This window comes from Dysidea avara, chromosome 2, assembly GCF_963678975.1.
Source record: "Dysidea avara chromosome 2, odDysAvar1.4, whole genome shotgun sequence".
In the NCBI taxonomy this organism is placed as follows: Eukaryota; Metazoa; Porifera; class Demospongiae; order Dictyoceratida; family Dysideidae; genus Dysidea; species Dysidea avara.
This window is the reverse complement of record NC_089273.1, coordinates 44,338,816-44,363,441: the sequence shown is the minus strand read 5'-3', so window position 1 is coordinate 44,363,441 and position 24,626 is coordinate 44,338,816. Positions and strand designations below refer to the sequence as shown.

At 37.3% G+C, this 24,626-nt stretch overlaps 2 protein-coding genes across 3 annotated transcripts in view; both read right to left on the bottom strand.

The window, feature by feature from the left end:
• Nucleotides 1–24,626, bottom strand: part of LOC136247441 (uncharacterized) — a 248,238-nt gene that overhangs the window by 114,052 nt on the left and 109,560 nt on the right. The window lies entirely within an intron of this gene.
• The window catches only part of LOC136247440 (uncharacterized), a 145,412-nt gene that overhangs the window by 46,549 nt on the left and 74,237 nt on the right, over nt 1–24,626 (bottom strand). Inside the window, exons 9-13 of one of the 2 annotated variants that reach the window (XR_010697545.1) lie at nt 18,111–18,845; nt 15,998–16,099; nt 13,966–14,073; nt 3,598–3,706; nt 3,455–3,553 (exon numbers count right to left, since the gene is read on the bottom strand). Coding sequence is in view for 1 of the 2 variants with exons in the window: in XM_066039159.1 (XP_065895231.1) it covers nt 3,455–3,553; nt 3,608–3,706; nt 13,966–14,073; nt 15,998–16,099; nt 18,111–18,845 (1,143 nt within the window). In the remaining variant the exon portion in view is untranslated. The remainder of the gene's footprint in view (nt 1–3,454; nt 3,554–3,597; nt 3,707–13,965; nt 14,074–15,997; nt 16,100–18,110; nt 18,846–24,626) is intronic. The other variant, XM_066039159.1, reaches the window with a different exon arrangement.

Genomic DNA, 24,626 nt, shown 5'->3' with positions numbered 1-24,626 from the left:
TGAACTCCCTGCAAGGTGACTTCTTCTAGCTGATCTCTCTACAGGGAGATTTATTTGTAGCTTAACTCTCTACAGGTGAATTGTTTGCAGCTGAACTCTCTACATGATGGTTTCTTTGTAGCTGAACTCTCTACAAGGTAATTTCTTCTAGCTGATCTCTCTACAGGCCGATTTGTTTGTAGCTGAACTCTCTACATGATGGTTTTATTGTAGCTGAACTCTCTACAAGGTGATTTCTTCTATAGCTGATCTTTCTACAGGGTGATTTGTTTGTAGTTGAACTCTCTACATGATAGTTTCTTCGTAGCTGAACTCTCTACAAGGTGATTTCTTCTATAGCTGATCTTTCTACAGGGTGATTTGTTTGTACCTGAACTATCTACATGATGGTTTTCTTTGTAGCTGAACTCTCTACAAGGTAACTTCTTCTATCTGATCTCTCTACAGGACAATTTGTTTGCACCTGAACTCTCGCACGATTGCTTCTTTGAAGCTGAACTCTCTACAAGGTGATTTCTTCTAGCTGATCTTTCTACAGGGTGATTTGTTTGTAGCAGAACTCTCTACAAGGAAACTTCTTCTAGCCGATCTCTCTACAGGGAGATTTATTTGTAGCTGAACTCTCTATACATGATTTATTTGCGGCTGAATTCTCTACATGATGGTTTCTTTGTAGCTGAACTCTCTACAAGGTAACTTCTTCTAGCTGATCTCTTTACAGGGTGAATTGTTTGTAGCTGAACGATCTACAAGGTAACTTCTTCTAACTGATCTCTCTACAGGGTGATTTGTCTGTAGCTGAACTCTCTACAAGGAAACCTCTTTTAACTGAGCTCTGTACAGGATGAATTGTTTGTAGCTGAACTATCTACAAGGTAACTTCTTCTAGCTGATCTCTCTACAGGATGATTTGTTTGTAGCTGAACTATCTACAAGGTAACTTCTTCTAGCTGATCTCTCTACAGGGTGATTTGTTTGTAGCTGAATTCTGTATAGGTGATTTGTTTGCAGCTGAGCTCTTTACAGAATGGTTTCTTTGTAGCTGAACTCTCTACAAGGTAACTTCTTCTAGCTGATGTATCTACAGGGTCACTAGTTTGTAGCTGAATTCTCTACATGGTGGTTTCTTTGTAACTGAACTATCTATAAGGTGACATCTTCTAGCTGATCTTTCAACAGGGTGATTTGTTTGTAACTGAACTCTCTACAAGAAAACTTCTTCTAACTGATGTCTGAACAGGGTGAATTGTTTGTAGCTGAACTCTCTACAGGGTGATTTGTTTATAGCTGATCTCTATACAGGTTACTAATTTCTAACTGATGTCTTGAATTCTGTTCAGAGTGACTGCTCTATTAGGATGACTGCTCTATTAGAGTATCTCGATCTCGCACTTGCTGCACCAAGTTGGATTTCGTGTTATAACTCCGTGGCTTTAAGTCTGATTTTTCTACACCATTGAAGAGCCTTTCTAAGATGATAACTCCATCTGTACAGCGATTTTCAAAGCATTACCCCAAGTGGTTTATCTGGTAGGCGTGGCAAGCATAATAATAATAATAATAATAATAATAAAAAATTAGCTAATCTCGATTGCGTAATTGTTACACACTGTTGATTTTTTCGCTGTATCTTCCTAGTTTTTAGCTCGATTTCTTTCAAACCACAAAAGGTTTGAGGTTCACTAGTTAACCTATTCACCCACCGATTTTCAGCTTATTCCCATACGCGGTTTATCCTGTAGGCGTGACAACATATTGGTGTTATTTTTCGTGCATAATCGCTCATAACTCTTTGCCTGTTTATGGTATTCCAGCCAAAGTTGGTACCGAGATGCGCCTTTATACCCCCCTTCTGTGTGCCATTTCAAGGCAATCGGATAACGCGTTCGCGTTTTATAGCAGTTTTTGTAAGTGTGCGAAAAGAGGAAGAAAAATAAGAAGAAAAAAAACGAAGAAACTAAGCCAATTTTTGAGGTCGCATATCTCAGGAATGCCTGAAGTGATTTCGCTCAAATTTGGAATGTGGAGTACTGAAGTTGGAGGGAATGTACACAGCAAAATTTGTCCTGTTTCATCAAGGCAGCACAGAGCTACGGAGGTGCGAAAATTGCGTTTTCTTTCTTCCTGTCAATATACTCACGGGGTTGCGCGCCGGCTTCTTGGGCCGCACGACACACTACTGTGTGTCTTGATAATGTTGAAAGTGAAAAAGTTTGAAATTTGAACAATACAAGATTGAATTTGAGAGCATTTTCAATGGAAATTGTGTACCTGAATTAAGTATTGCTATACATATTAACTACACAAGTAGATGAATGAAGCCCTTTAAACAGACCAATGCACTTCATTGTATGTATAGGTGCAGGCAGATTCCATAACAGAACCAACTACATGTTTCCAGTGAATGTTCTATTAGAGTAGTTAGCTGACTGCTCTATTAGAGTATCTCGATCTTGTACACCTCCAATGCTGATCCGGGTCCTTGTTACATAAACTTTAGCATAAATCCACTGATAATACCTTGGAAAGATGTTTATAAGGTAGTTTTATGAGTATTTGTATTATTAGTAATCATATAATTATGCTAAGACAAAATTTCATTATAATACTCAGCATATTGATCAAGTAAAGTCTAAATATGAAGGGGGGGCTTCAGCCCCCAAAGCCCCCTCCTGGATCCGCCCCTGTGTCCTGCCACAACTTTTTGACAAACCAGAATTGGCCAGACAGTTGCCTAAATTGACTAGACGTGGCGTATTGTATCCACCATAGCATAACAGGAGGACCTTACATTGTTATGATGTCGCATTCATTGCTGCAGCTGTCATGTGGTTACAGTGCACCAGAGGGTTGGCACATTTGTGGTCACTCCCTTTGGTTGTAAGAATGTACCCTAGCAGCCAAGTGACTGTTATTACTGATAGAATCAACAAACATCCCAGCTCAGCCTTTAGGCTCTCTCCTTGTACTATAGTATGGACAAATTGCATTATTGTCAGACATTTATGCAATTTGACCAAATTTTGGTGTTTGGATGTTATCATAAGCTCTACTATAATTATATGTCACGCTAGGAAAAAAACAATACATATAATAATTCAGATTGATCAATCAAGACATAGAATACTGTAGGATACATACACCTACACCTGTAGGTATATTGGAAACAATAATAAGGTTATAACACTTTGAAATAAAGCCAACTTCCAATACAGAAATCAATGTTTTGTAAATGTATACTGTGTGCTCATGAGTACACTATGTAACTGTACCTACAGCATTTTCAATTATGTATCTAATACGTGTTAGACTGCTATTTATTTTAGTAAAGATACACTGCATAGTGCATTTTAACAATTCTTCATTATCAACACAATCATGAACATGCATTCACACATAGCATCATATATATGACTATGGTGCACATAACGCATGCATACTGCATGTACAGTACCTTGGTAACACAGTTAACATCTGCTCCTGCACTTATAAGTAATTCTATTGCATTTACATGACCAGAAGTAGCAGCTTCATGCAAAGGTGTATATCCAATCTATGTATGTACATAATTTACACTGTCTAAATAGTATCACATACAGTTGCTTACATCATCCACTGCGTTGACATCTGCTTTGTACTTAATTAACAATTCAATTAATGAGGTGTGACATTCAGCAGCAGCAACATGTAACGGAGTCCAGTGCTTCTATACGGTAAATTGCACACCATAAGACTATGAAAAACTGTCTATACACTACACACAATAATACATATGTAGACATGCAATATTCGACTGACTTTTGTGCACTAATACTAGCGTGACAAGTGAAATATGGAAAATATAGCGCAAGGGTGTGGTTGTGAGAAAATAAAGCATGAGGTCAAGCCAAGTGCTATATTTGGCTTGAGACCATAGCCTAGTGCTATATTTTCTGTAGTGCACAATCATACTTAGTACTATAACTGGATGAATCTGTGTTTACAATCAAGAAGACAGTAACTGATAATACAGTTCATCACAACTGGAATGCAGTAAGAAAACTAGTACCTACTCATGATCAGTAGAAGGTTATAATTTGTAGCAATCAATGCCAAGTTATCAAACTACTTGTGATCTGTCAGACCCAGAATTCAGAATTCACATTGCAGTAAGACAAGAAGACAAGGAGAACGACTGAGGAAGGCTACCTATACAGCGAATTTGTATAACGGACAGTTTGTACAGTTATCTAATCATGTGGGGTCTGAGGTGTGGTCATCAAAGTAAAGGCATCAACATCAAGTGGCCACTGAATCTAACCCGGAATTTACAATGATTGTCAGTTTAGTGAACAATTTAAGACTGGTTTTGCTAACTGGTTTATGAAAGCGTGACATCCCATTTGTGGGCACATGTTTAGACCACTATAATGAAGCGTGCTAGCCTGGAAAATGGTGTAAAGTAGGGTTCTGTTAATGGGTGGTTAGGAAGAAAGACAGTGGCAAATTAGCGCAGTTGTACTCTAGGGATGGTTAATGGCTTATAGCCTTATTACGATGTGGTCAATACCTTTAAGTAATCGTGTGCTCTTCCTGCTATGAAGAGTTGAATTGTTCCATTTGACATAGTGCTTCTTTTATCCACTTAAACTTTATTTTGTTGTAATATCTAGTGGACACATTGAATATAGAAAACTGAACCGAGTCATGCTGGCACGGCAGTTTTATGAGGGCCAGCCTGGTTTTCAGTTCGGCCGGTGTTTATACTGTTAGTAGCAAAAACCAACACGAGTCGTGCCGAACTGAGCCAGTCCGTGATATGAGGCAAGTGTAAACGCAGTATAAGTTGTTGTTGATTTCTATGGTAATATTGTTGATAGCTTTATTAGGTGGTCGTGTCTCTGTGAGTTGCACTTAAGGTCGTATCACACTCACCCAAAGTATGCTTTATTGCTATACAAAGCATATTGTATTTAGCACATTTTTATGGAAATATACCGCAATTTGGCACAGTACAGAAAACAAAGCACACATTTTCCTTTGAACTTAAATGGTATTATACATCAATACGTACAATAACCCCATAACAGATAAAGTCAAAAGTCACATCATACTGTATTACTCTATTTTCACTTTTCTCAAAATACGTAGATGAAAATATGCTTGTATTAATCCCATGAAAATTACTCCAGTATTTGTGACTTTTGCCATAAAATTAATGTTGACCAATACTTAGACAGCGAAAAGGTTGTTCATTGAAAGCTATCATTAGTTGATGATTAACAAGACACATATGCAATTACAATTGTGTGTCATGCGGACAAGTACAGCCATGGAGAGTGCACAACTAGTGTGATTTACAAGAACCAAGGAAATTCCATTTTCATACTTCCTCAGCTCGACAGTCATGAAACAGAAGTTACCCAACTTTGTTGTGGACACTCCCTCAGGGTAGGGCACCTTTTATTCCAAATTTGAGTTGAATTCACCTAGAGATATATGTCTATGAAGTTCTTCGTATTATTACTTTTATTCTTTTTGCACCACTTAAAAAAATTGCCATAACTTGTGTGTGCTACAGTCAGTTTGCTTCAAATTTTCAGGCAGTAGATGTGTCATAAAGCACATTTAGTGTTACAGATAGGATAAAAACAAAGACATTATGTGCACTTTCTAAGTGATATTTTAGTCATATCATGGCTTCAAGGAGTAAGTTGCAATTTGATTTGTTGATAGATCAACCATGGTAGGAGTGCCTTTGGTGGTTTGAAAAGAATCGAGATAAAGACCATTGAGATATAACAATAAAATGCCAGCCATTTGTAACTATCAAGTTTGCTATATTATAGTTTTATGATTGAAAAAGAAACCAATTGTCACACCTATCAGACCAATCAGTGAAGGGGATGAGCTGAAAATTGAAATTTAATTTAATTATCTTAGGAAGGCCTTTAAACCTGAGTTCAAAACCTGTGAGTTATCCAAAAACAGACAACCTGTATAATAGCAAGTGCACAATTGAAATACGTACCCTAAAAGTGCAGTCATCCTATTAGAGCATTTAGTTACGCATCTCAGCCACAGTACAAGTCACAATGTAGAGAGTTCAGTTACAAACAGGCAAGTGATCCTGTAGAGATTCAGCTATGAACAACTCACTTTAACAGACATTTCAAGTAATTCTGTTAAGAGTTTTCTACATTTTAAGCCACCCTGAAGAGAGTTCAATCACACTGTAAAGAGCTCAGCCTGAAGCAAGTCACCCGTAGAGAGTTCAGCTACATTACAACTCAGCCTACAGGAGAGTTTAGCAATATTATAAGTCACTCAGTTTAGAGAGTTCAGGTACAGTACATTACAAGTCACCCTGACATGTGTCGCTGTAGAGTGTTCAGCTACTGTATGTAACAAGAAAGAGTTCAGCTACATTATAAGTCACCCAGTGTAATAGAGTTCATTATGAGCTACAAACAAGTCACTCTGTAGAGAATTCTGCATGAGTTATGACACATTTCCTTTTGGGTAAATGATAATACTTCATACAAATACAATTAACAACTAGCTGAAGTTCATATCAAGAAATTTTATTAAACCAGGTGTGTGCCTACAGCCGGCCTTTTGTGGGCACGTCTGGTTTACTGAAATTGCTTTCGTAAAATGTGTGTGTGTGTGTGTGTGTGTGTGTGTGTATGTGTGTGTGTGTGTGCGTGTGTGTGTGTGTGTACCTATGTTTGTCCGTATGCAGCCAGGTGAACAAAATCGTTAATAATGGTAAAAGCAGCTTTTACATAAGTAGTAAAAGTGAAGTGAAGGATGTACTAAACTTCTGCACAGGTAAACTTTGCTCTGAGGTGGTTTCTTTTTGGCGGTCTGAAATACAGGAGTGGCACCACTCTCCTCAGTCTTTATGAATTAACTTCCCTTTGGATTTTACAGGTGTTTAACAATTGAGAAACAACAGTGCTAGCCTCATAGACTACCAGGAATAGCCTATCCCTTCGAGTTGGGAAGGGGGCGTATCCCCTACGTACGCGAATGAAAATGAAGAACAGCTTTAAGGCTTTGGTGAGAGAAAAAGTGGTTTGCTTAACAAATGCTTCCTTAGTAATACATAGCAACGTAATTGAAAATTATGAAAATTTTATGAATTAAAAAATACGAGAATTACAATAAGTTAATTATGTATTATTGCATAACCAAAAACCAAATTCCAGATGAGCCTGCTAGCTGCATGGCGCCTGATTTTTAGAAGCAGTACAACTTCAACTTGTTTTTTTCTCTACTTCCTACAGTAGAGAGAAGAAAATAAGTAAGCCAGTCCCAAAGTCAGGTAAGGCCACTCCTAATAAATTCTCTGTTTCCTGTCCACCGCCCACATCTAGTTACTATCAGCTCTAAATATTCCATTATTCCGTATTCTTTCATTATTTTCCGGTTATTGTTGCGTACTGACAGGCTCACTTGAAACCATGTCAGCTCATGTGTTAGCAGTGCTATCAAATCATAACACATGTACAATACATAACACAGCTACATGCTTTTATTTACACCTTGCTTATAATGGTTAGCATTTTGTATTAATAATCTAACAACCAAGCATCACTTTTGATTGTGGATTTCCACCAATTTTGACAAAACACCCTAATGGTGCAGAGAAACACCCCTAAAGGTGTAGGTGTAATATAACACCCTATGTAGGGTGTAATTAAACACCTCCATTTTTACAGTGTGATTGGCATTAAAAATGACTAACATTAGCATCATTGCAGCTACCTTTCTTTTATTTTGGATGCCTCAGCCTTTTTGCACTGTTTTTGGTATAGATTCAATACATGTTCACCTCAACTTCTAGAAATTGCAGATTCCTATTATGCTCTAAATATGATACAAAATGGTGGTATTCTTTACTTTAATGTTTTGCTTAAAATCATTCAGACATATTTCCTGGATCCATACCAATGACATTGCAAGTTACTGTTAAATAATGAAAATTTATTGTGGTTGTCATAATGCTGTTTCATTTATTAATATGCTTAGTACATACTAAATGAAGTTGCCAGCAAAACAAACAGGCTGGGAAAAACCAGTTATATACTCAACATAATGCTGGTTTAGCCTAAAGTATTAAACTATTATTACGTATTTATATGTACAGGGATGCATAATGGTTATAAATTACATAATTCTAAAAGTAATACGTAGTATTATGCCCCATATGAACTGCATTTACTGTACGCATGTACGGTGCCGCTCAAACGTACCATCTCGCAAGCAAGTGATAAAAACTTGCTAATTAAAGGGTGTGACACCTGCTTCACTTGCGAGCATTCATCCCAAGCGGAACAGGATGAATACTTGAGAGAAAACTGGTGCCATATCCTTTAATTAACAAGTTTTGTAATCACTTGCACTCTCACGAAACGACATTGCATTTGAGCGGTACTGTGCAGTGTGCATATTACATATAATAGTTATACCACGGGCATGAGTACTTTACTTGTATATAATTTATGTACTTGCCCAAGGGCTGCAGGCTAAGGAATATGCATATATACCAGGCAAAGTATGAGTGCCTGTGGTATCATACAGTATGGTAGTACTGCATATTAGAGATCAAGGAGATTTGAGTCTTTCTGGCCAACAAATATCACCCAAAAACCTGTTTCACAATACCATCCTGGCACCTTGGCAGCATTGGTTAGGTACAACCAAGCCCAAAAGTGCCTTCAATATGACCCTAAATACCTCCAATGAATTGTTGCAAAATTAAACAAAAATTTGAATAGAATTTTCTACTGACTAACTGCCTGATTCCTTCAGGCAAGTGGAACTCAATAATGGCTAAGGTTACGGGCTTTATCTTTTCACTGTTCAATGTCGTTTCGTCGGTAGACATTTTGGCATATCACAGTATGTGCAATGCACAAATCATTGACTTACTTATTTCCCTTTAGTGTTCCATTTCTTTTTGCTGACTGCCTAAGGTGTTAATTTGCGGTAGCGCGATGCATGGTTTCCCTACGTTTGCAAATGGGAATTGTCCATATTCTCCATGGTGACTGGATTGATTGCATGCAGAGGTGCTTCTTCATTTGTAACACTTTGTAACAGGCTGAAAATAAGTGAATTCAAAGTGTAATTTCCACTTCACTTTCGAGTCAGTAATAGTTGGAGCACATGAATCATCCATATTTTTTGGTAACTGGATTGAATTCAGAGGTGTTTAATAACCTACTGTTCTTCGTTTGTACTGTGTAATGGGCTGAACATAGCTGAAAGTAAAGTATAATGATCACTTCACTTTCAATTCAGTAATTGACACTCATTCAGATGAAAACATTAACTTTGGTGCCATCATTTTCTTTGATGTGGTATGCGCAAGTTAACCAATCATAATATCATTACAAAAAAGTAAACAAACAAGCAAAAGGAAAAAGTAGGAATTTTAGAAGATCATTGAAAAACAGTAGGGAAACGAGGGAGGTCGCCTACACCTGCAGATATGCTAGTGACCATTTAATCAGTTACGTGTACATAGACTGAAGTAGGGATTAAGTGTTCACTAGTCTATCTGCAGGTTTAATTGACTTCCTTTGTTTCCCTACTTTATTTCTATGATTCCTAATCAAACTTTATATTCCTATTGTAATTTTTCCTTATGCTTGCAAGTAATGTGTTCCCACATGGGTTAATTATCTATATGTGTGGGAAACTGCTGGCATGTTTCACGAGCATATTTATATTGGGCTTGACAGTGGGAACTGGAAACAACATAAGAATAATGACAAGGCATTGCTGTGCTAAGAGTTCAAGCATATGTGCAATGACACAAGCATATGAAAAGTCCAATTGTGGGTTTATACAGTGAGCAAGGAGAAACAGGACATCGAAACACGACTTGCTAATGGTGGTTTAACACTGTTACTACCATGTATTCAGTATTCACTACATATATGATTACGTCAGTTATAGCCATGAATAAAATTACAGTTGCGCATGAATACCACTTCACCACCAATGGCTCACTTGCAATGGCTAAATATATTTAGCACACAATATGTAACATCGAGATGCAGGACATCGAAACATGACTTGATAATGATGGTTTGATGCTGTTATAAGTGCTTCCAGGTATTCACTACAATAATCGTGAATAGTTTTTCCTGAGCTAGATGTTATGCCCTTGCCACCACCCCCAGCACAGATACATAGCATAAGTGCTGGACAAAAGCTGATAATTTAAAAGTCTTTTGGGCTCAAAGCTAGGCCCATCTCCAGAGAAACATTGGCAGAGTGATAGGAAATGAAATGGCTTCCATGGATGCACATTGTTGCAGATCTTAACAATGAAAAAGATGGTGTGTGTCAAAGCCATGCTGTATCATACAGTACGATAGTTACTGTATAGTAGGGACCACAAAGGAGTAGGCGTGGCCCATGAAATAACATCACCCAAAACCAACCTCAATTTCCCCTGACAACGATGAGGCAGTATTGGTTAGGTGGCAAAACAAGCTTTCAGATCGACTTGAAACGTTTTCAACAAGTTGCTATGGAATTTCAAAAATAATTTATTTAATGGAATTTTGCTATTGACTGACTGCCTGACTGACTGATGCCTTCAGACAAGCATAACTCAATGATGGCTAAGGCTACGGGCTTGATTTTTCACTGTTCAACATCGCTTCGGCCCGAGAGGTGCCTTTTGGCATACTGCAGTACTTACAATGCATTCTTCATGGACTTACCACTGTCCTCCTTTGTGTCCCATTCATCTTTGCTGACAGCAAAAGTGTTGATTTGGCAATAGCACATGATGGCTTCCCTTCGTAATGGAAATCGTTCGTATTTTTCACAGTGGCTGTTTTGATTGCAGAGGTGCTTTTTGAACAGTTCTCGATTCGTACTGCTGTGTAATGGATTGACCACATCCGACAACAAAGCATAATGGATACTCCACTTTTCAGAATATAACTGGGGCACGCGGTACCATTTCTTTCAGTATGCATGGATTGCAGAGGTGATTTTTGAACAGCTATAGATCTGAAATGCTACGTAACAGGTTGAACATAGCTGACAACAAAGTATAATGGATACTTCACTTTTCAGATGACAATTATTGATATAGCTGGGGTGCGCGGCGCCATTTCAGATGCGGGTTCACCAGTCATAGAATAATACTTTACAAAAAAAGTTAACAAACAAATACACAGAAAAATTTGGAATTTTCAACTACAGTAGGGACCATAGCATATGTGACCCGGTCTGCGAAAAGGGCTCTTATAGCCTTTCCAATTGCATATATATGGTAACCCATAACTTGACTGGTGAATATGGTACAAGCCTACAATTTGGTCACTCAACAACCCTAACCTGGCAGTAGCTGTGGGTGTAATTACATGATGATAGCTTTAGTAGATTAGGAGTTATGATTAGCCAAACATGGATAATTGGAAAGGCTATAAGAGCCCTTTTCGCAGACCGGGTCACATATCGATAAAATTTACTGAAACAAGCTGGAGTAGTGCACGATATTAAATCACAGTAAAAAAATAAGAAGTGTTATATCCCAAATTGTGCTTGATCGGTGTGCTATGGTCTATACTCTAGTTGCAAATTCCAAATTTTTCTGTGTACTTGTTACTATAAGTTAGTATGTTCCTGCGGGACAATAGATCACCAAATCTGTGATTAAAAATGATTGCCTCTCTGTCTATACTCTCTGTAGTTGCAAAGACTGCGTATAAGGAAGCCTGTTCGACCTTGTGAACCTGATCACTATACTATTACTTTTTAGCCTGTTCATGCCACTTGTAGATGGATGCAGTAGTGGAATTATGGTAGCTAGGTGCATTAGGATGAAAATCCTTACATCAAAAAAGACTCCCTGCCTCCTTCCACAAAATCTCGTTTGTGAGTGTTGGCACATGCTTCATCTGGTTTGTTAGCAGTCAGTTGGACAATAGCCTCACCAGAAAGTAGTTGCAAAGGTGGCTCAATCATAACATCAAAGCACACCTGATTAAGCCATTCAGTAGTAAGATCTCATATTTCATTATGCCTTACGAAGGTAAGGCAATCATGTTGACAAATCATGGCATGATCCAGGTTAAAAGATGAACCACATACACAATGACCAAGAACATTGATAAGTTTCCAGCCATACCATAAACGTAGAGCATCCCAAAACTATTGATAATTGAGGTGAAAACCCAGATGGCTGTCAGCCACAAGGATGAGCCAATCTCGTGTACAGATACATAGCTCGCTGGAGGGATGGAGAAAGACGAGAATGAACTTGTTTAGCAGCTTCCTTAGAGGAAGAACATCTGTGGGGATGAACACTGACTTTGGTACTGTGAGTCTCTGCGATAGGGGCTTGTCTTACATCGTGAATAAATTATATCCATTAATAAAATTAGTCGTGCATGAATACCACTTCACCTCTAATGGTTCAATCTACTTTGCGCGTGTTACATAACATTGAAACAGGTGTCTAAAACTTCTCAAAACTGTATTGTAGAACTTACCTGGATTGAAAACAGCTACACTTCAGTCAAAGGAACTACTCAGCATGCTTTGAGAATATGACTAAAAAACTTAATCCAACAATCGATCTCAAGATGTGTGACTATGTATTGGCACAAACTGAAAGGGACATCAAAGAAATCTGAGGATTTTTTTGAATGGGTAATGTGATATGATATTATGCACACTCAACTGTGCAATATCTTGAGTTAACAAAATATAAGCACTGTTTACAGTGCGTATATCTCATTAACTGCCTGAACAAGTGCAATTTGTAATATATATATGCACTGACTTTCCTTTGATCTGAGGTGTGAAAGTGGTGTTTATAACATGCTTGCAACGGATATGACTGCATGATCCTGAGTGCATGCAGCACTTGAGGGAGTGTACATATATTTCAATCATAGTGCTATAATTGGTATATTCCACACTCCAGTAGATGAAACGATCAGAGATATAGTGTAGCAATTTATAGTGTAGCAATTTATAGTGACCTGTTAGTGATTGAAATCAATAGAATTACTGATGGTCAGGATTAAGCTTTTAAGAGTCTTAAGCAATGCCATGCTCATCTACTCATGATTACATAGATATTCATGAATGAGACAAATGTTCATTGACAGTACAATACACTAAGCAAGCCAACTAAGCAATCGTAGGCTGATTTTAGGAGCTTGTTATTAGAGAATTGCAATTGTTTACCACGTGGGTAAGGAATTCCTAGAACATGTGAAGTTATACACATATGGATGGTAAGGAAGCCTGCACCTATATATGCCAGCATAATTAGAAGTTTAGCGTAATTCCAGAATTATATATAGGATGTTTACAAGCATAATAATTTTGGGAGTCAACAATAATAATAATTTTGGTGGAAGGGAATGTAACACTTCTCAATTAGCTAAAAGATCGTGTTAAGCCTTCTAAGAATGAAATCTTGCTGTTGTTTTTTGTTTCTAGGAGTTCAAACATACTGCTAACTTGAAAAATCGATATACTCTAATAAAATGTTTAAGTACTCTAATATAGCAGTCATCATTTCGTCTTAGCCCACGGCGGATACCTCAATTGCCAAAGCCGGCTCAAGCAGTAAGAATCCAACAATTCATTTTATAGATATACCTGACAACTTCAATGATGGGTGGCAGCAGATAACATTGCACCTAGGTCATGTTAGTATGCTAAGCAGTGCAAGCTACTATAGACGCATGTTACATATTATAATGAACCACAGCTTACTTTGGTGTATTTTGCCAAGGGTTTATCAACGGTGTAAAGTGAAATAATACACCTCGTAGCCATGGTGTATTATATATATATATATATATATATATTTACCATAGTTTGCTATGGTATATCAGTTATATATCACAGCACGGTGCTTCTGATCTTCACTACAGGTGTAGTGCATACATCACAACTGAAATTTACAAAAAAATATTTACGATTACTAACCTGGCCTCCTGTAGTGTTCACATCTAATTGTGTACTACAAACTAACATTTCCAAAGTGCTGACATCACCAGCCATAGCAGCCTCTAGTAATTTTGCACGTTTGTCATTCTGTAAAGTATTAGTTACATAGAAGACATTGTAAATGGATCTGAATATTCTTACAACTTCTTACTTCAGTGTATGCTGTACCATACTGTAGATATAATAATTTGCATACTGGGATCAGAAATGGAAGTAGTTTACATTTTCATTTGTGTACAACTTTCCACTATTATGTCATAGCCCCTTTGATGTTATCCATATTTTGCCTTACTGATATTCTGTGCAAAGTCTGCTTAAACTACTTTACTATGAGGGTTGGTTTATACAGTACAATGTTTATGCTGACTGTAAACTTCATTATTTTCTCCATATCTGCCAAGAGCATGATCTGACTTGGTTAAATAAAGGCTTGCATATTTTCCACTTGTGAACAATTTTGTATGTTAAATGCATGGCCTCCAACAGGTACATTCCAATTTATCCAGTACAGCTTAATTAAAAGTAATGCATAAACGAATGTCGATTTTATGCTTCGAAGGTTTGAATGCAACATTCGAAGGTTTGATGAATATTGCATGGTGCTATAGCTACATATTATGTAGATGGAAAAATTTTGAGTGTATTGTAGCTTAATCCAGTTTTTGTTTTGGTTCCCTTTGGCAAATGGAATTTCTCGTGTTGACACTGTTATTCGTCTGTTTAACAAGATATAGCAGTTGGAGAAAACACAAAGTAAGATGTAGCTGCTGCTAAAAGACCTTACAGTAGTACACAACTGAATATTCTTCTTCTACAGCTTGTCCCAACTAATTCTAAATTTGTTTTTACATAGATATTGTTATTGTTGTAATTATGTAATTGATCGGGTATACAGGCTGAGCCTCTACCCTGTACCTTAATCATACTCATGATCATAAACTGCACTTCATGATTAGTGGTGGACGTGGCCACTCGTGGTGCGAGCTAATTAACTTGTCAGACACAATCTTCCATTACTTTCTAGTGTCTCAAGCGTAACTACCCATGGCGAAAATTATTCATAGCGTGATGAGATTCTTATGGTCTTCTGCTCGCTAATAAGCTAATATGACCAGGTTGTGCATGCGCAAAATTCGAACTTTGCTTATGTCATTCGAATGATGCACCCTTCGAACCATTGAATGAATGCAGTACATTCTTTTATGCACTAATTAAAAGCACCAAAAACCATAAACACATGTACCCACTTCTATATTTCCAATCCCAGTAGGTGTAATGCACATATCCATGGGTGTATAATGGTATGTGGTATTTCCATTGTGCACAATAATATGAAAAGGGTGTTGAAGTTTATCACACCAAAAACATGCAGTTTAAAACCAACTTGCTTGAGGATAGCTGAAATGTGAAATAAGTAGTGTGTGTAGGGAAGCTTTATAAGTACGCAGCTAATGATGATGGGTATTTGGTTTCACTAGGTGTGCAAAATGTTTGCATTATGTTTACTGGATAGCAATTATGTAATTGTGAAAGTCAATGAGACATAGGACTGGCTGAAGTTGAGACATAAACCACAAATTATACTACGTACTGTAGGTGCATATACAAGGTGAATAAAATATACAATGCATCAATTGATTGAAAAGGGCTGGGTACAATCTTTTTACTGTTCTACAAGTACTGAAAACTTGAAAATAAGTCAAAGTTTACAGCCGGCCTAGTTTACTAAGTTTACAACAGGTATATGCAAGAAGCAGAGTGGTTATAATGTATAAAAGCAAACTGTAAGACCATTCACAGTTAACATCCAACTAAAATGACATCAATTTATTGAGCTCCTACATATTAAAAGTGCATGACAAGCATGAATATCTCCGTAAATATTCATTTTCTGCTTAGATGCCAGTATAATGTGAGTATAATGGTACAGCCATGAATGCCAGCTACATTACAGTATATCTATATAGTACTTAGTATTACGTGTATTTCACATTGCCATTACAATGCTTACATTGTATAGTTCACTTGCAAGTCTTATATGCTGAATATTTCTGTACTGCTTGAAAATGGATTCATTATCAAGTGCCAGTAGCTCCCTGTGTAGTGATGTACCCTGAGAAAATATAGTCATTAAAGGCACAATTTCAAAATAATTAATGTACAATGTAATATGTGACCATATTTTGGAAAACCATACATTTGGGCACATGAAAAATCTGTGGCAAAACTCAATTGAAATTTTCAGAGATTTTTTTTAATTAACTATTTTGCATATTCTGATAAAGCAGCTATTAAGCCTTCTTGCTGTGAAATTTCACAACCATAGCTTCTTTATTCTATGAGATATACTCAATTTTATCAGACCATGTAGTAGTTTCACAATACGTGGGTCAGCAATTAACTTACAAATTGGGTGATTTGTTCATTCCCAAAACCAAACATTTTCTTGTCTTTAGACAGTGATTTAATTGAGGAAAAGCACAACAAACACATGATTAAAGTCTCAAGGATCTCTTTTCATCCATTTTAGATTGTAAAAATGGAGATCTTTGTGATTTGTCATCAATTTATTATACCTAATCACTATGCAGTTCTATTAGCTGATAGTGAAAAGTTGGCTTGTTATGTATTAGACAGTAAATTAGCCATATATTTGGAATGCTTCAATGTATCATCACAAAATTTTCACACAAGGTAGATACCCACTCAGTGCTTCATTTTAACTATAAAAAAAGAAAATAGGCCAGTGTGCCCAAATGTATGGTTTTCAAAATAGGGTCACATATTAAGTTCGAACATCTATCATAGCACATCTTATGTTTGCGTTAAAGCATTGCTGCAAGCACTATATGGATAGTAAAGCATAAGGCAAAGCTAAGTGTTTTATTAGTGCCAAGCACCAAGTGCTGATCATTTGCAAGCACAAGAAAAGCGATGCTTTAAATTATTTATGTACTGGATTGAAGCCAAACACACAAAACATGTTAACATGGTAGCTTGCATATGTTAGTTACACACTTACATAATATGTTGACACTAGTCCAGGTGAGAGTTACCTAGCTAATAGTCCAGGTGATCATTTCCAACTTCCTTATAGTGTACAATGGGCCTGTTTAGTGTAACGCTCGTAAACCTCAATAATTTTCTGACCAGGCCCCCTGTTCATTCACAGTGGCAACACCCCCCTCTCACAACAAAACTTCAGATCCCTTCTGTCAGATACCCTCAAGCAATCAGAGTTGGATGACACTTCGTATAACACATACAGCTTCCGGACTGGAGCAGCAACGTCAGCAAAAGAGACATAACAGACACTGATACAAAGATGATGGGGAGATGGAAGAGTAATGCTTATCAGCTTTACATTCGCAAAATGCTGGAGTCCTTAGTAAAAGTGTCACATGCACTTGTCTCCTATTCTTCAGACCAGTAGCTTCCACACCCGCCCACATGCGTACACTTAATATTATTTCATCTTTTCATCTGTATACATCTAACAAACATAGTGGTGCAACAGGCATGTATATTTCTTATATGCATTCTGTATGAATACGATTGCTGAAATTAATCTCTATTAAATTGTGTGACTTGGAAGGAAAGGTTATCACCTTTCTGTGGCCCAGTATATTCCTGTGGCTTCAAACTAGGAAATCCCAAGATGACTGGCTTTCTAAGCTCCAGTAGTCAAACATGTATTTAAGGTATAGTAGTAAGTATATAAAGAAATATGTTGGATAAAGTTCTGGATGATGATTGTGATCAGTGCAATCAGCAATCATGGAACCCTGCACACTACGTACAACCGCCATCAACAGACGGTGGATGAGTTATAAGTGTTATTTTAGTGTTCATGTAGTTAGAGTATAGTGGAAGCATTAACCTACAGTTGGTACGTAGTTACAGTTCACACTTCAACTAAACTTTATGGAAATAAAGTACACTTTTTTGTTTGATGTCACCCATGCAAAACTTAAATGCAGTGAAATCTATATATTTAACTGTCTGTCTGTCTTTCTATCTCTCTCTCTCTCTCTACACACACTCACGCATGCACGCACGCACGCACGCACGCACGCACGCACGCACGCACGCATGCACACACTATATAATTTGGGTACCCATACCTTAGTAGCTAACAGGCTAAGTGGACTATTATCCATGAAACTACTGTCACTTTCTTCTGAGAACAGCTTCTTTGAAAACATCGAAATCATCGTTATTCCATTTTTCCACAACTCAATTTGAATATAAGGTGCTATGTCTTCAATAATTTGTAACATACATTTTGGAACCATCCAATACAGCCACCTATGTTCAACATGTACAGCAATGAGCTGAATAGCATAAGCAGTAATATCCCATTGTTTTCTCAATACATCTCTGATGTTCACTATTTCTTGAAGATTTGCCTTTTCAAGATTGCAGTCACATTTTGTAGCCACTATTGTGTAGTTGCTATCATCAAGTGGGATCATCAGTTGAGATGGGGCTGGAATAGGATATGATGTGATTGGTTGCGAGTAGTCAATTAATGAATCAAAGTGATTTAAAACAGCTAAAGCCTCTCTGCTTTCACTTGCCAATATCAATTGTCTCAAAATAGAGTGATCAAGCCAAGTTATAAATGGCAGTAAAAGTACTTTTAGGAGAAAATAGGAGTTCAAGTTGTGTAATTTTCTTAATACTACTTCATCAAAAAAGTAAAGATCGTGGAAGTCACTAGCTATCAATTCACTCAATTCCTCTGTTAGGTTGAACTTAAGTTTGTCCACAGATGACAAATGTAATAGCAGTGAGTCCACCATGTCAAGAAATCTTAAATGAATTTTGGAGAGGTCTACACTAGTAGTCCATTTAACCTGCATAATAGAATATGCATTATATACATGAACATTAAAAAAAGTTTACTCAGTAATTGAACATTATCTCATCATATATATTGCATCAATGTGTGTACATGTACCTTGTTTTATTACTCTACATAATAACAAGAGTTCATAATATATATATATATATATATATATATATATATATGTGTATATGTTATACTACAGATATTGTGGTATTCGAAATATATACCAAAAGATATACAAACTAGCCTCGCACTATAGCACCCTTTCCTAAATATGTATATCTTTTGGTATATATTTCGAATACCACCATATCTGTAGTATAATATGTTAATACAACATCTCGTTTAATTACTAGAATATCAATATCTTCAATATACTGAGTCTATCAATGTCCAGCATTGAATATATACACACTGTATGTGTCCCATTTCTACAAGAAATACTGTCAGTAATATATACACTATAAGATTGTTTAGTCTGAGTCTGAGTCTATTATCACTCTGCGTTTTTTATAGGGCTGATTAGGTGATTGTCCTGGTGTCTCCATTCCATTGCTGGTGTACTGGGAAATCCAAAGTATACAGTACAGTTTGAAAGGTGATATTTATCATTAATTGATGATGAGAAAGGGCCTGAGCCAATATGACTGTTTGCTTGAAGTACATTACTGTGAGACTGTGGAATGTTTGCCACATTTTGAAAGGGATAATGACTTCTAATGCTGCTGAGAATTCCACTTATTCCTTGATGATCATCAGAATCAGCATTTGAGTATGCTCGAAGACTTTGCTCATTGCGGTGACCTGTGATAGCTGCAATTTTGTCATTTGAGACCCCTGCTTTCTGAAGTTTACGGACTGTTGTTTTTCTAACACTGTGGTTTGTAAATTTTTTGTTAGTAAGGTCTAAGCCACCTTGCATGGCAATATATTTCATGTATGTGTCAATGGTATGCATACCAACGGGTTGAGTTGTGTACCAAACTTCATTAATTGGTGTGTCTAAAGGTTTAAGGTAAAGAGGGCCACTGTTCCTTAATTCATCAGGCCGCTTTGATATCAATAGTTCCAGCAACTTAACTGGGCATTGATCATGACCCTGGTAGTACAACCGCTGAGGTAGTTGTCGGCTTTCCTTAACAAGTCCACCTTGCCTGGTCTTAGTAATTCCTTCCACCTATTCAACATAAACAGTTTTACCTGACACATCTTTTACAAATTTTAGATTTTCTACTCTTATTTGATGGTGTTCTTGGCAACCTCTAGTACCGAATTGCTGGCTAATTGTATAGAATATCGAGTAGTTCAGACTGGTGGGATTTGTGCACCCCAATACACCCTTTTCCCACAATTGCTCTTCTTCTTCCAAAGTCAGTGCATCTGATCTGTTTTTACGTTTTCCCATACCCTTCTCTCTCATTGATATAGCCTTACCATTCAGTACCTTCCTGCATCCTTCAAAGGCCTTGTCTTTAATAATGCTGTATTTTTGGCCTTTCTCTCTCAGCCATCGATCCAGTGAAGATAACATTGTACGAAGACTATCTGGCTCATACTCACTCCCATCGCTCTTCCTGACCTCAGCAAAAAAGAATTGCAATATTTCATCAAGGTGATCCACTGGAATATTCTCAAGTCGCTCCTGTATATTTCTAGCTTTTCTCCATGTATCAAATCTTTTTATCCAAGTTAACGTAGTTTTTGTGGTGTTATAATTTATTGTTTTGTCAGCAAATGTTTGTAAGTCTGACTTACTAGCTGTGGCGAATGAACTCATAGCTTGGGCGTGGTCTTGAGCGTCATGACTAGGGCACGCGACTTGACTAGCGACGTCATTATTAGAAATGCTGAGAGTTGTTGTGGGTTCTATAGTGCCGGAAATCTCGTTGGCAGTAGTTGCTCTCTCTAAAGTGTTATTGCTGGCGGTATATTGCTTCCTTATTAAAGACGCGTCCAATTCTGTCTCAGCTAAACTGCTAAATAACTGGTCCAGTTCGTCTTCCTCATCGGAACGCACAAACGTTGCAAGGTTCGAAGACAAGAAGTCTGCAAGGTCTATTGTATTCATTGTATACGTGTTTTACTACTGGAGTGTGATATATCGTAACCATAGAGATGAAAATATATAGCCTATCACATTCGGATATCACCGAACAAGATTAGAACAAATGTTATACAGCGTTCATTGGCTAGTTTGCTGTAGTATATCAAATATATACCACCGCCTCTTATTGGGTGTTTTGTACAGGACACGATATTGATGTTGTATTAATATATATAATTATATATATATATATATATAATTATTATGAACTCTTGATAATAATTATTTAACTACATGGAATTTGCAAATGCAAAAGCAACCATAATTACCACAAATAGCACCAACACAAAGTTGCTGCACTATCAGGCTAACAATTACCACACTAAATTAGCCTTCAACTTGTCAGGTCTGCTTTTGGTAGATGGCTTTCTGGTGCTCTATATAAATATGAAAGAAGACCTGGAAAGGGTGCAAACACTTTGGACAGTTGTGCAAAGTGTTAGATTATACTCTTTGTAAACTTTTAGCCTTTGAAGTGCCTTTGGATTTTATGTCCTGGTGACTCAATTACTCTCCCTGTCCATTTTAACCCCTCACCTTACCATCACTATTATTCACCCCTTTGTGAGGAGTCGTGATACAGCAACACTCATCACACATAGTGGGAAAAGCTACAAAAATTACCTTGGATGGAGTTTAACTAGTTAAACTAGGTTAATGTTGCAGTCAAGCATGTGTGAGTGTATTATGATAGTGACTAACCCGAAGCTCCACCATGACTAGGGAAAAGATTGGGCAGGCACACACGTGAGAAGGGTTGGCAATAATTGGAGAATAACATTGCACATGCGTTACAAGAAAAAGGCGCGTGGAGAGATGTTAGAACACATGGTGCTACATGACATAGCGAATCTTGTCCCACCCATACCACTCCCCTCTACCAACTATCTCATTGGTATTTTTAGAAGATGATAATCACAAAGGGATTGTTTGGTGGGATTTAATGTAATGTATTGTCCAAAAAATAAAATAATAAAATAAAATTAATAACAGGGGTGTGGGGAGGTGAAGCATGCACCCAGCAGGGAGCTTAGTAAATCCCCCATTTTTTCCATTGTCTTTTCCATCTTGAGGCTAGCTCAGAGTGTGACAGTGCAGGGTTTCTATTAGGAACATTGTGGCATGCGGAAATTCTTGTGGCTTCAGAGAATGTTAGAATCCCCAAGCATTCCTACCTCCAAGCCTTTGTAGTAAAACATGCTGTATACATCATGTAAAATTGTTGAAAGGGAGGCCTATTTGAGAATTCATAGGAGAATCCATGGAACCCTGCACACCTACCAAAACAACCACCATCTGTTGACGGTGGCAACCCGCTCACAACAGGGTAAGACCTGCTGACCGGGTTAAACTGACAAGCAACATTAATCATTATGAAAACCTTCACCTTTTGTGAAAAATGTATATGTGTAGCTGCAATGGATAGTGAGTCACAATACTTAAAACAATAAAAACACACTGTAATGTGGATTAACTATGTACCCACATGGGAAGGATACATGATTTTGGATGTTTTATTTCACACTAGCCAGAAAACAGTACATAGAATTCTTATGTATGCACAACTGCAGTAAGAAAGGAAATATCATTTCCAATATCACTTGGTCACATTAATTGCCCAATTTAAAAACATACAGCACACTGTACTTCTGCAATGAAGCTTTAATTAAGAGTATATAGTGTGGGGGGGAAATGGAGGCCCTTAACTATTTGCATGACAGTAGAATGTCTTCAATAATTGGGCACTACATTTCACATAGTGATTTTGTCCCAAATAAGTGCAACCAATTTCACAAGACTGGTTTCCAACAATTGTAGCCTCTTGAAATGCTCCTAATACAGAGACAGCTTCATAGAGCAGCCACATAATTATTCTAATAATGCAGCCTGGTGTTATAATGAAATTTGTACGTGAGAGGGCCCTTTGGGATCAAGAACTTTTACTGCAATCCTCTTTTGTATCTGGAATACTAAATCTTCAGGGTATTCAGAAGTCTTATTTTGGTACAGGGGACTTAGTACTACATAAGTACTACATATAAATTACTAAATTATAGACCCATTATGCATCAGCCTGTTACACAGCATTACAAATGTAACAAGATTTTACAAAATCGATCCAAATACATCAGCCAAAATCAAACTAACACCACCAGTGGATAGCCACACTATCGTATTACTAGTTTTGACACTCAGTACTACTCAAACTACTTGAGGCTGGTTTTAACAGACGTCTTTTCTGGGTGGTGTAGAGATATCGAATGGTAGTATCTGGCCCTGTGAAGGGTCTGGTTTGGCAAGAATTAGTGGTATACTGGTGGATGGCCTGATAATGTTGGCCAGACATTCTTTCTTTGATTTTGCTCCATATCAGCCACTATGGAGCCAGCACAGCCCTGTAATCTCGTATCTGGACTCCAATCATGGTTTGCCTCCATTTTGAAGTCTATCTCTTGCCCTCTCCACCACCCCCCACCCTCCACCACTTTGTGAGCACTCGTGATACTACTTCGCTTGTCCAACTGCTCAGATTTTCTATCTTATTTGTTGGGAAACTTTGCAAGCAGCTACAAGTACTGGAAGTGGTCTGAAAGGTAATAGAATGATACATCTTTTGTGTAAATTTTGTACGCGTGCTTGCTATCCTTGACAAGTTATGCTGACTTGAATTTTTTAAAACCATTTATCTCGAAACTTCCAATGTGCGATTTGGATCATTTTTCCAAAATCCAGTCACAAATGAAGAACATTATGAGAACTGCCTCCACAATCAATTCAATTGCTATTTGGAAAATACGGACAATTTCTGTTACCAATGTAGGAAAGTCATCACACGCTAACTAGCAGGAATCAACACCTTGCACTGTAAGTGCCAAGAAATAGGACACAAAGAAGAATAAAGAAAAGTCCATGATGTATAGATTGTATGCACTATGTTATGCCCAAAAGCACCTGTCCAGCTGAAGCAACATCTAACAGTAAAAAAGCCCATAGCCTTAGCCATTATTGAGGTATGCTAGTCTGAAGGCATCAGGAAGGCAGGCAGGCAGTTAGTTAGTCAGTCAGTAGAACTTTGGTTAAATGAATCTGTTTCAAAATTCTGTAGCAACATATATAGAAAGCATTTTTGGCTTTGAAGACACTTCTGAGCTTTATTCTAACTAACCAAAACTAGGCTTAAGTCTATTATGCTCCAAAATCTTCCTATTATTCTTTCTGGCACTTCTTTTTTTATTCACCTATTATGCTCAAATTTATTCCTGAGTCTACCTATTATTCTCAAATTATTCCCAAATATGTGTGCCAAATTAGTATTTTTGTTAGGATTTTTAAACAAGGGACTGCTCTATTAGAATTATGGACTCGAAGTTGACTGCTCTATTAGAGTAAGTGACTGCTCTATTAGAGTATCTCGATCGTTTTCACCTTTTTATGCTTGCACTGTTTTGGTAGTAAATCTAAAAGATTTTTACACTGCACCACAACAAAAACTTATAATTTTGTACCAATTATTCTTAGAATTCATCTGATTATTCCGGAATATTCCCCAATGCTTTTCAGTACCTATCACTGCTTGAAGTATCTTAGTTTACTACAGTGGTATATCCCCAGTACATGGAACAGTTAATTGTTTGTTATTTTAGTAGTTTTTCAGTAAACCCGCATTCACTGATGTTTTACTGA